Consider the following 13361-nt stretch of genomic DNA (forward strand, 5'->3'; position numbering starts at 1 on the left):
TTAGAGACGCTCTCATCAGCTCTGCAGTCGTGGCCTGGATTGCAGGACAGGATGTTGCTCCCCCTCCCCTATCAGAGATGGTCTAGGTCCAGCAGCTCCTCAGGCTGCTCTCACATCTTTGGCCTGTAACCGTCATTATTTCCTGACTGTCAAGACCAGTCTGAAGATGGAAACTGATGTTTTTGCCAACTGGGTTTCCTTACCCAGGCTGATTTGATCTGACAGTCAGGTTTCCTATAGCGATGCTTTTGATATTGTTAATGAATCATCGTTGTTTTGGGGTCACCAGTCAGAATCAAGTATTTGTGCTTTTATACTCTATATCAGCAGGTATGGATTCCCTCTTGATGCATCAGATAAGTTGGTCTTTTGTAAATGTTATAAAGAAATCAAACAAGTTAAGTTCCATTTCATTTACCACCATACACACAGAAATGAGCTCTAATTATAAATCAACAGAGGAAACTGAAGCTCTGCTGCTACACAAAACTCATATTTAGGTTTCATGTCATTGCATTCATGCTGCTCTGTTTCAAAGAAAGCAAACAAGATCGGTGGGTGTGTGACAGAGAGGCAAGACGGATCCGCTGTGAGTTTGGATCTGGATGAAAGTGTCTGTGATGACAGAAAAAACAGCTGCTGGGCCTCATTTGTAACAGAAGCCACGGTTCGGAAAAACAATTTGTTTTATCGACTGCAGCAGTCTTTTTCTACTGCCGCTGCAGCAAAATGTGGGACATGACAGAACATCCCCATTGCATAATTCAACTAGGTCAAACAACAACAAATCACTCAAAAAGAGATCTCTGACCAAAGTTAGGATTTAGACAAAGGTTCAAATCAGGAAAACTGAAGAAATACAACCATTCAACTTCCCTTATTGAAAGCTAACATGCTCATTCAAGAATCTTGGACTTGAGTGAATACTTTTGCTGCCAGAATACAAAATGCTTATATAAAGTGTCATCCAATTTATCCTCATTTAATCCCAGGATTTAAAAATTAAAATGTCAAAATGGGGATTAGGATGACAATAAAAGCCATCACAGGTCTGTGCTCGTGTTTCCTGCCTCATGTCTGCTGTTGTAAAGTGGTGATGTGCATGTGTGCGTTTATGTGTGTGAGTGTGATTGCAAGGAGGGGGGGGGTCATCGGTGGACAACAACAGCTCTTTTCATAGCTGTCAGTGCATCCGGGTCAGCTGTGCAGGAGATGCTGAGAGTCCTGCAGCTGTCCGAGGGAGCGAGAGGGAAGGACAGCAGAGAAAATGAGGACGGGAAAGGAATAGTACTGTGAGTGTGTGTGTGTGTGTGTGTGTGTGTGTGTGTGTGTGTGTGTGTGTGTGTGTGTGTGTGTGTGTGTGTGTGTGTGTGCGTGTGTGTGTGTGTGTGTGTGTGTGTGTGTGCTGAATGAGGAGATCTCCCCTATACAACCCGCCCAGCCAATCAGCCAGCTCACACTGACGTACGAAACCTAAATAGAAGAGAGAGAACAAAGATGGGTTTATGCCTAACGAGGACTTGCCTCTGCGTTGTTTTGTGTGTTTCGATGACTCAGACTAACACTTGTGATTCTGTGGTTTATCTGGGTTTAAATATGTGAGATGGTTTGAACATGTGGTTACAGGGTGAGTAATCCACACTCATAACATCATTTGCATCTTATACAATTTCAAAAGTACTGACTGTCAGGGGGAAGAGGAGCATGAGATTTCAACTGCAGACTTAATGTTAGAAGCTGACTTCGCCACTTTGATATTAACCCATTACTTTGACAAGGAGCATTCTTGAACCCTCAAACTAGTTGTCTCTGCTGGTGCCGTCTTTGATATTTGGGGCCAGAAGTGACCTTGTTGACATGACCTGACTCATAGCAAAGCCAGCCTAAGCTAACTGTCTATTTCAAATATGTATCATACAGACAGATGGGAGATATTGATCTCGCTCAGTATCAGGCTAATAAACTTGTTTCCAAAATGCTAACTGATCCAGGGAAGGCCTTAGGCTGCTGTGTTGTCTCTACAAGTTACCGAAGATCTAGGGTTGCCAACTTTCTCACTACTGAATAAGGGACAGGTGCACGGTGCCATGGTGGTGTGAGCATGATGTGTGAATTCAGTGTATATTCCCTTTAATCCTTACTGTATCATTATGTAACCTCATATGAATAAACCTCAAAGAAACCACAATTTGGCTCTTTACATAAAAAAAAAGCAAAAGAAAAATCAAATGCAAAAGAGGAGTATGACTCACCAAATGTACTTTTCCCATGGATACTCTTTGCTGCTCTTGACTGACTCAAGCAGTCTTCAGTCCTTTTGCACAACCAGAGAGAAGTCCTTACATGACAAGTCACAGTTTACAGATATTAGCAGTTCACTTTTGATCAGCTCTGTGCTGCATATGTTTCTTGAGTCTGACCATTTAATGGCCATCAGAGAGAAAATCCTCTCCACACTTTTTTGCAGGACTTGGCGTATTTGCGCTGTAAACAACTGATGCGCGTGAGGGGCGGCCTGTGATTGGATGACAGGCGGTGTGATTGGCACATGATCTGCCACTGTAGAGTGTAGTCTGCTGTATTTACAAGAGTTAATAGTCAATATACGGGACAATTGAGGTCCCGTATGAAAAACAAACCAATTTCGCCCAATATACGGGATGTCCCAGCTAATACGGGACAGTTGGCAACCCTAAGAAGATCAACTTCCCCCTATTTCCACTCTCAATTGCAGGCCAAGCTAGGCTAAACTAAGCTAGCTAGCTATCAAAGTCTCTTCAAATCAAGCTAAAAACACCTATTGCCCAAAATGTTAAACTCTTCTACGAAAGACTGACTTGTTTGATTAATGTAAACAAAAGGTGTTAAATCCACATCTTATGTGTATATCTTCCAGATGGGAGAATGGTATCAGTTTGTTTGATGTGTACAAAATGTGTTAAATCTTTACATTCCTCTACGTGTCTTTTTATGACAAGTTTAATTTCTGTATCATTAAATAGGGAGTACAGAATAAAGTTGCTTGCCTTAAAGGTGCTTTGAGTCCACTGTACTGGAGTGTTGTGTTGCTGACAGCTGGGATTAAGGCTCCCCTCTTCTGGAGGATGACTCAGTCACAAAAGCAGTGGACAGCTGTGAGTGTGACAGTGAGTTTGAGACACTGCCAAACAGGCTTTTAGATATTTTTTTCCGCCAGGTTATAAAGTGATTCATGATCAATCAGATGAGTGCTTTCAACCACAGAGCTCCTGATAAAGAGAATCTCTGGAGAGGTCCTCTGATATTGTCTTAGCACTTCTGTCTTTTGTGTTAAGCTTTAGAGGAGATTTGCTGCAGATAATGATGTTTACAGTTGTTTATTATCTGTTGATTAAAACTATTTGATACAACTTTTAAATCCCTTACAAGCACGATAAATAGGCTTAATCAGCACCAAGTACTTGGAATTGGTGCGTGTATATATAATGTCTAGACTTCTTGGACCCGCATTAAACCCAATTTGCCATTTTGATTATTTCGAACCAAATCAAAGTGTCCTTTTCTTACAGTCGACTTCAAACTTGCTGGGTGAATAGAAAAAAACACAAGGATGAAAAGTTCTTCAGTTCTTGTACAATCTATGAACAGCTTGGCTTTGGCATCTGGGCCCACCAAATTTAGATTGTCTTGTCATCAACATTAAGTGATGCGACTCAGATATAAAGGGTCTGAACCCCTTTTTGGCACCCTAGGCGAGATTATGATTTGGCACCACTGAATTTAATGTGGGTGCAAACTTTCCTCACAGGGATTTATTATTAGGAATTACTGAGAATAGAACAATTATACTCCCTAACATTGTAAAATCAGTTTATCTGCTACGGAGTATCATTTTAAATGCCATAATGCAACACAAATCCCAAAACCTAATTATGTTATTTGATCAATATCCAGATTTCTACAGTGTGATAAGATAAGACGACATCATGGGTCTTTTTGGGAGACAGCTCAGACCTCAGTATGGGTGTCTAAAGGGTTCTCCCCTAGGATGTACATATATGTATTTTAATTACAGTACTCTATGTTGATGCTATTTATACACTCCTGGTACTTCATGTCCAACATACTTATTGAAAGATGTTATTGTTTACCTCAAGTTTATTTTACATCAGCTTGAAGTCAAAGTTGGATTTTTTGCCACTTTCATTCTTTATTTTAACATTAGTTTCATATTATTATGTTATTATAGATATCATTTCTACTGGTTATTTCTTCACTCAAAGACTTTCAAATACACACCTTGAGATTCAGCTCATGCAGTGTTGCAATGCTCTGTCTACCTTAAAGCAACTGACACTGTCACTTCACCCGACTCTTCTTCATACACTGCTCTCTCTCTCCTTATATCTGTATATATTCAACCTGAATACGCACACTGACACAAATTTATATTCATACTCAAACTTACTGCAATACTTGTTGCCTTATTTGTTCTTTATTCCTTCTTTCTGTACAAATAATTCACATGTTTTACTTATTTCTTTGCCACATCTTTGTCTTCATGTTTATATCTTATATTTTTGATTTCACTTGTTTGGGAGCAACTGTAATACCCACATTTCTTTCGGAGGATTAATAAAGTATTTCTGATTCTGTCTGTTTGCATACAGGAACACAGTGTGATCATTAGACGCACATTGGCTTGCTATTTAAATAGTTGAAGCAAGGATCAGGATGAAGAGAAATGTACATCATCTTAAAAATCATCCTTTAATACAAAGTTACTTCTAAAGGTAACTTCTCACCCTCTTCTTTCTTCCTCCTGTTACTGAAAGCTCTGCATTTCTCCTCCTGCTATAAACTGTGTTGAGTGAGTGAGTGTAGTGAGTGAGTGGGTCAAGCAACAAAGAGAGAGAAAGAGGGAGTGTTAAATGTGAACGATGCAGAGCAAAGATGTTGTCAGTCTGGTAGTATATCTATATTTAACATCATAAACAGGGCCACATTCAAAACATCCATGGTGCCCTGAGCGACTGCCTTTACCCCCTTTGACTTGAGCCAGCCCTGGTCTAGACTGCCACAAACACCAAATGTTTGTGAACCACATCTTATTTAAAGATGGGTGACATGACAGCTCCCCAAAACTGCGGCTGAAATATTTAGAGCTCCCCTACTGACTGGCTGCAGTGTGGGTCATACAGCCCACCTCTTCCATGTTAACAGATGGGACATGAGTCAAACTTTAAAATCCCAAATAAACATCAGATACATTTTTCTCAAACATGGTTTCTGTTATAATAGTCAATTATTATCATGCCGTCTTATGTCCAAGTGTGTATTTTTCTGAGAAGTTTATTTTTAATTAGTTATTTGATACTATATAAGAGGTAATAATGCAATGAATGATGGGGCAGGACATAGACATATGTGGCTTCACTAGCTGAACAGTGGTGTGCAGAGTATGACTGCGAGTGTACAATATTTCATATTTTATTTTAGCTTCACTTTTAGACAGCATCAGGAGGTGTAGACCTGCACATCTTTATATACGGTCAATTGTTACACTTTGATGAAATTTAAATGCCTCAAATGTCAAATGTTTGATATCAGTCTGAATCTCTCTACAGTACCTGCCACAATTCAGTTCCAGTCTTAGTGCCCCCTTGTGGTGACAATCCTCATCTAAGTTGTGTTTAATTTACACTGATGCAGTTGATGTAGTATCCAAAGTATATGAAACTTTTTGATCAGCCATTCTGGGTGTTTTGTTTCTGATCAAGACCCCCAGGCTGCAGCAACGCACTGTCTCTGCCCCATAACCCAACACAAAAAAAGGAAGAAGCAATATCTTCTTCAATATCCTTTTGACGCTCCTCCAATCCATGCATCTGATCCTCTTACACTCAACCTACAATACAAGATGAACTCATTGAGACAGTTGCATAATAGAAGCAGACCTGTGAACACGTGAGGGGGCTTACCCACTCTAACCAGCGGTAAAACCCTCTCAGGTGAGACATACTCGCTCTCATTCCAGCTCCAGCTGATACACCCTTTTCAATTCGATTTGATCCATAAAACTTTATGAGCCTCCAAGGGAGTATGCAGGTTTTGTGGTTTGAGCAGGCAGATGAAAACGCAAACATGGTCCTGAGTTTACCTTTCAGGTACAGCACACCAACAGTGACCATATAACAAGATCTCAGGGAGGTAAACGAGTAGCTAAGAGTCTCAGAGAGATTACAAGAGGACATTGAATGCAACACCTGTACCTTAATGTTCCTATAAATCTATATAAGCCTGTATTATTTGAGCTCCCTGTGTCTGACATTTATATTTCCAGGCTTCTCAGGGACTATTGTACATCTTCTGTCAAGTCATTATATCTTTATTGGCCCGCATGCATTCTGCACCATTTGCACTTTATGGAGCTGACAGAGTTTATTAGACAAACACATTCTTCAGCAGGGGACTGAAACTTTGTGCAGAAGTGACAAAAAAGATTTCTGCTAATTCTAAAAGTGCAACTGCTGCAACTGTAATTCAGCAAAGCACTTCTAGTCGTACTACCAGGACTCCTCCTTTACATTAAAGAGAAAACATTTTACTACGTTTATTTAACAAATGAAGTTTCTTAGATATGTAATTATAAACCAGCTGCAACATCTAAGTGATGCATATATAAATATCATATAAATATAATGCATTTGGTACTTAGAAAAGCTGCAACCTAAGTTGTTAAAAAATGAAGCCAACTTTTTGATTTATCCCCACACACCATGCAAGGATGATTTTTTCTCACAAGTCATCTGCTTTGATTTTATCAAGTCTCTCATTATACATACATTTGGTGGGGCATGTTGCAGCTGTTTCTCAGGAGGTACACTCCATCTCTTTGCCTGTGTCTAGGTAGATATAGAGTTAGGTGGAGTAAGTATTTTAAGCATGGTGCCTGTCATTGTTGGGGTTCAAAGCACCTCTTCGGTAACCAATGGGTGACCTGGAGACTGTGTCCATGTTTTACGCAGTCTGTGTACTTGAACGGACCATTCTACATATTCTGCATATTACATTATATTACATAATTATCTTGTTTTTATATTATATTATGTTATATTACATTATTATTGTTAACTACAACTTAGTCATATCATATTATATACCCATATTCATTTATCATATTGCTTAATATGTCATAACTAAACCATAATCACACAATGTCAACCTTTAACTACTGAAACTTTTTTAATACTGCCTGTAATTACCACTATTTAAACCATTTGTAACATTTGTATATTCATTTTTAATTATATTGCTCTCTTACCACTCTTCTTACCCTCTATCTTCCTCTGTGTGTTTTTTATTTAATTTTCTCTTTGTTTTCCTCATTTTCTTTTGTAAAGCACTTTGGATCAGCTGTGTTGTGTGCAAAGTGCTATATAAATAAAGTTGATTTGATTTGATTTGATATATCTAAATTTGTATTCTATCTTAATTTATCAATTTCTATTTTTTCTTATTTTATTTTACTTATTGAAACTTATTCTTGATTGTACTTATGTCTGTGTTGCTGCAACAACTGAATTTCACCCTGGGGATCAATAGAGTAATGTTATCTTATTTCATATCTTACTTTATTTCCACTGTTTGGGGTTATTTTTGGGATCACATAAATATTCATTGTTTAATCTAATTTAATTTAAAATTTGTATTCATTTTACAATATCATTTACTATATTTCTATTTTCTCTAAGCATTCAGATATTCCCCTATTTTCTACATTTTTTATAACTGTGTTTTTACTATATTCTCTTACCTCGAATAAATTCATTATCTAAATCTAATTTATTTATATACTTACTTAATTACTTACCTACTTACTTAACTACTTACTTACTAACTGATTTAGCTATAACTGTACCCCAGATTACTTTAGGCTAATCTTTTAAGTCATTCCCATCACTACTACTACTACTACTGAAGATAAGATAACAGTGTAACACTGTGTAGCCTAGTGACCCATGTAGATTTAGCCCACGAGGTAAAATAAAACATAAAGATAAAGAATCATCACAGTTATTATCAGCTGTTCAGGGTTGACAGGTTCAGGTTTGTTTATCTGTGTGTGTGTGCGTACGTGTGTGTGTGTGTGTGTGTGTCAAGCTGCAGCTGAGCCCCACGAGGAGGAGTCTGTGTGGCAGGGGGCGGTGTGTGAGTGTGTGAGTGTGTGTGTGTGTATGTGTGTGTGATGAGGCTCTCTGTGCGCTCACTGGCTGCTCAGCCGTCAGTGTGTGAGGAGCGCGTGCCGAGGTCGGACTGCAGGGACAAGAGCTCCGGCCAGCGCGCGGACCCTCAGCTGTACCCGGAGACCAGGATCAGACCCGGGAGACCACTTTCCACCTCGGACCTGAGAGATGGAATGTATCGAAAGGACTCAGACTCTGTGAAAAGTTTGTATCCAGGACATGGAGACACAAACAAAGCGCTGTTTTATCTCATAAAGTCAGACATCTTCACTCCGGGCTGGGCTGAAGGTGCAGCGGAGGATGACACCTGCACCCCGCCTGGCGAGGACACACGCGTGGATCCAGACTTGGCATCTTTGAGGAGTGGGTCAAAACCTTTCTGTCTCCGACTCTGCAGACAGATCCCAAAACTGCTTGCTGCAAACCACAGTCATCGTGCTGTGTCTGCTGAAAGACACATTTGTTGCACTCCGTTATCTTTTTGCACCCTTGAAAACTGCGGACATCATCTCGTGCGCACAGGTGAGCACCCCTATGAAGAATGCATGTACCATTAATGTTTTATTTTGAAGTCACAGTTGTGTCATTTTAATCCTGGGTTGGATGCTGTGTATAACATACAGTAGCTTGTTACAGAAGTGTATCCTTATTTATGCACTGGGTTATTCAAAGAGAGATAAGAGTCCTTTTCACAGTTTCAAATCCAGGAATCTTCACAAGTTTCACAGAAGAGGAGCTCCTTGATTGAATCAGATGATTAACCCTTTCTAATCCAGTTTTACTCGGATTATTATTCTCCTTACAGATCAGAACAAATTGTCTTACTCTGCACTGAATGCCTTTAAATCCTCATTAGTTTCCTATTTATGTGACATTTACAGAGAAACCTGGTTATTCATGTCCCTGTTTGTATTAGAACAACAATATCACCATAATCTCCATGCAGTAAATACTTTATTTGTCAACATCTAAGCCACATTGGTCTGCAAACAAACAATGAACGGAAATCTGGATTAGAGTTTTTTACGCCTCAGTTTCTGGTTTACATCTTCTTAGCAGCATTTCAAGGTTTCTCAAAAGCAGAGTATGATGTACTGGAACACTTCTAAATCCAGATCAATACAGGATACCAGCACTCAAAGTAAATGTCTTGCGGTGCCCCGTATATATTCTGTATCATTTTTTCCCCCCCATCTTCTTTTTGCCATAGTGGAGGTAATAGTCAGGAACAACACTGCACAGTTTCAGATCTGCAAATACGGATGTTTTTGCATCTATTTTCAGCAAGGAATTTTAGATACTTAACTCTCATTCTGTTCTTAAAGGTGAAACAATCAAAAGTAGACTGTGTTTTTTTATAGTTTTGGTTGCACATGTTTTCTAGTGGTGTGGTAGGCACAGGATTTGAAAGGGTTAATCTTAACAGGCTGCATCTTTCAGTATGTGACCTGTATGTTTATTAAGTATGATCAGCTGTTGTTGCATTTGTGTATTTTGCCGTCCATGTCTGTAAATCCTCTCTCTGTGTGCTCTCTTGTTGCAGGTCTCTGCAGCCACAGTCATTAAAGCTGTGCTCACCTTGTCATGTCTGCACCGCTCACCTCATCTTTAGAGTTCACATCTACTGGACAGTGAAAAAGAAAAGACAGCGTTGCCTCAGACCCGTCCTCCTCTCGTCAACAGCAGTAAGGCAGAGTAATCTCTGGAACTCTGACTCACCATGGGCACTGTACTATCCCTGTCTCCCGGCTCGAGGAAATCAGGCTACTATGACAACCGGCCAGGCTCGCTCAGCCACTACCCGAGCTTCAGCAGCCGCTCTCTCAACAGCCAGAAAGACCGCGGGCTGAAGAGGGGCCAGTCCATCTTCCTGCCGGCGCTCACGTGGAAGCGACTGGTGGCCTCCACGAAGAAGAAGAGCAACTCAAAGAAGGGTTCAGTGACCTTTGGGGATCCTCTCAACAACAACAACAACATCAACATTTATCAGAAAGACCCTTTGTTGCACCTCAACCGTGAGAATGTGAAGAAGTCGCTGTCATGTGCCAACCTGTCCAGCTACGAGGGCCCAGCCGGTCTGGGTCTTGGGCTCGGCTACGGGATTGGGCTGGGTCAGGGGCACGGATTTGGCTACAGCAAGTCCCAGCAGCTGTCCTCTGTGAAGAAAGTCCCCCAGAGCACGGTGACCTCGTCCCCAAAGCGAGTCATCGTCCAGGCCTCCACGAGCGAGCTCCTGCGCTGCCTGGGTGAGTTCCTGTGCTGTCGCTGCTACCGCCTCAAGCACCTGTCTCCCGCTGACCCTGTTCTCTGGCTGCGGGCTGTGGACCGCTCGCTGCTGCTGCAAGGCTGGCAGGACCAGGCCTTCGTCACGCCAGCCAACGTGGTCTTCGTCTACATGCTGTGCCGAGACGTAGTGGATGGCGACCTGGTGGCGTCAGAGCACGAGCTTCAGGCCATCCTGCTCACCTGTCTCTACCTGTCGTACTCCTACATGGGCAATGAGATCTCGTACCCACTTAAGCCCTTCCTGGTTGAGGCCGGTAAGGAGGCCTTCTGGGACCGTTGCCTCGCCATCATTGATGCCACCAGCGCCAAGATGCTGCGAATCAACGCAGACCCGCACTTTTTCACACAAGTATTCGCTGAACTCAAGAGTGAAGGCAGCTGTGGCCCTCAGGACTATAGTCGGGTGCTGGATCGGTGAGAGTTTGAGCACTGATCTCAGCCGACCGCATGCCTTTTTGTACTCTGATTGACACGTATCATTGCACATGACACACAAATCTGTCTCATACAGATTTGTCTTCCCCTTTTCTTCTTCTGCTGTTCCTAAGGAGCAAAGAAGGCCTGTTTGACAAAGTTAAGCAGCCATTTAATCTATGTCGTCTCGTCCATCCACAGATAGAAAAAAGGAATTAGAAATAATCTCCTCCCAATATTTACTTTGATAATTGGCTATCAGAGGCTCCCAGTGGGTTCCTTTTCTTGGAATTTCCTCCAAAGTTTACTTACATTGGGGAACCATTTGGTCCACCTGCCCCTCTGACCTCCTGTGTCTGATCAATCCCAGCTGCCCCTAAAGATCTGCACAGCCAAGCATCCCTGTATCCTCGCCCTTCTATCTGAAAGTGATCAATCAAGTATGAAAAAGAGATCAAGGAACCAACACAAAGCACCATCAAGGATTCCTCACAGTTTTATTCTGAACATCTGAGGGGATTCACAGAAGAATAAAACGCTGCACTGTTCTTTTCCCGAACACTATAAGGAGGCATCTTGACATCCGCTGCTGGCTAAGCCCTGTGTGCCAGCAAAGAAAAGTGACTCAGACTGATGGGAACAGCTGAGGAGGTCCATGTAAGGTCCCGCTGGTCCTGCTGTGCGCTGTGTGATCACTAAAGCAAGACGAACAGGCAGTGTTTTGTGGAGCCTTTTGAGGGTCGTCTCGCCTGAGGGGACAGTTGCTGTTTTTTTTATCTCAACTCACTCAAACCTGCCAGCGGACTGTTTCTATTTTATCTAATCTCTGGAGAGTTTCCTCCTGGAAGCAGAACACGGATTTGAGATTGACGTGTTTTTTTGTGCGAGAGTATGCATGGGCATGTGTGTGTACGGCATTGTGCGGGGTGGACGGCAGCCAGGGTCATCAGCTGTTTACTCCCTCCTTTGTTCGCTGCGTCTTGTTGACAGGGCACCCACAGTCGGGGTATTAATGAGATTAGCCGATTACTGCTGCCCCTCCCCTCTCTCAACCTCTGCCCCCTTCTAGTCCACTCGGCAGCCCTGCAGAGCTCCAGTGGCTTATCCAGGTCAGCCGGACTGTAAACACACACACACACACACATACACAACTTTAAATACCTTTTTGTGTGCACTTTATTCTCCTCAATGCATGAATGAAGCAGTGTTTGATGCACGTGTGCAGCTCTGGGCTCAAGTAAGGGGCAGGAAAGCTTGTTTATTTCGTTGTTGTTGTCTTTTCTGAATTTGCCCCAATTTCTTATCGGTCACCTGCATACTCTCATCTGTTACAAGAGGCTTTGTTTCCTCTCTTATCCCTCCTCAAACTCCTGCGCCATGCTAAACTGCTCCCCTGAATGAGTCATTGGCATCTGTGCCTGAGTGCCTTTAATCTCTATTTCCCCTTGTTTGTGCACATCAGATGTGGTAACAGATGAGCCTTAGAACTGTCACTGTTACATTGAAATATATGGATTTTAAGCAGTAGATTAGATTTAAAAATGGTCCTTAACAAGAACAGGAGCTACCCACCGTTTTGGCTTGTGAACCCTGCAACCTCTGCCTGCTGTCCTGCATTGCTCAACATGATCACCAGTTAACACTAGCTCAGCCAAAGAGGGACTTATTACTTGTTCTACTTTTTTATACAGAATCATGAAAAATTTAAGTTGCACAATACAGTTGTTTAGACACCATTACTAATATTGATAATGCCTCATATACAGCCTGAATTGCTCTAGCAATACCTACTATTATGCTAGCTGCTGCACTAATCCAATACCATAATTTGTTAGCCACAGAATTGACATGTTTCTTCCTCTCTTACTATAGACAGCAGTTAAGAGTAATGGCACTGCTACTAACAACTACAGTTTACAGCAGCAAAAAAAGATTAGTTTCAAAAATATTATCAGGCGACGTTAGCAAACAGCGCTGTTGTGCTAGCAGAGAGTGTAACATTAGGATAAGCTAGCAATGGCAGTTTTCCATCTCACAATATGAGGTGGAATTTTGACTTGTGTATTCAAATCTTGGCTCTAAAACAAATAAAAAACACTTTAAAACACACCATGAAGCAGTTCCATGTTAAAGATTAAGGATTCTATGATTTGGAAAATACACAACGTCAGGAAGATTCCCGCGCTAACCAGTTAGCTGAGCCTATATCTTGACCATGACTCCCTCAAGGCACTGAGTCATGCCATTCATGTGGCATATAAGTCATTTAATTTAAATACAATGATGGTTGTACACAGTATACCCACGTTTGATTGTTGGAAACTGTTAAATGTAGAGGAAAAGTCAATCCTCTTTGGGCTCCTTAGACTAACTGTGTCAGCCTTTTTTGGGCCTGGACTCCCAATATGGGACTCATGGTTAACATTTGGATTCTCT

The 13361-nt window shown here is 41.6% G+C and overlaps 1 protein-coding gene across 1 annotated transcript; it reads left to right on the top strand.

The window, feature by feature from the left end:
• The first annotated feature begins 9854 nt into the window (after positions 1–9854).
• On the top strand, positions 9855–13026 carry si:dkeyp-92c9.2 (uncharacterized protein LOC571482 homolog). Its single transcript, XM_034704606.1, has one exon. It carries the CDS (start codon positions 9946–9948, stop codon positions 10927–10929), a length of 984 nt encoding a protein of 327 aa, XP_034560497.1. The 5' UTR covers positions 9855–9945; the 3' UTR covers positions 10930–13026.
• Positions 13027–13361: the final 335 nt, after the last annotated feature.

This window comes from Notolabrus celidotus, chromosome 16 (assembly GCF_009762535.1).
Source record: "Notolabrus celidotus isolate fNotCel1 chromosome 16, fNotCel1.pri, whole genome shotgun sequence".
NCBI lineage: Eukaryota > Metazoa > Chordata > Actinopteri > Labriformes > Labridae > Notolabrus > Notolabrus celidotus.

Bases quoted from the DNA above. Each gene is read 5' to 3' on its own strand.
- si:dkeyp-92c9.2 (XM_034704606.1), top strand. From the start codon at position 9,946: ATGGGCACTGTACTATCCCTGTCTCCCGGCTCGAGGAAATCAGGCTAC.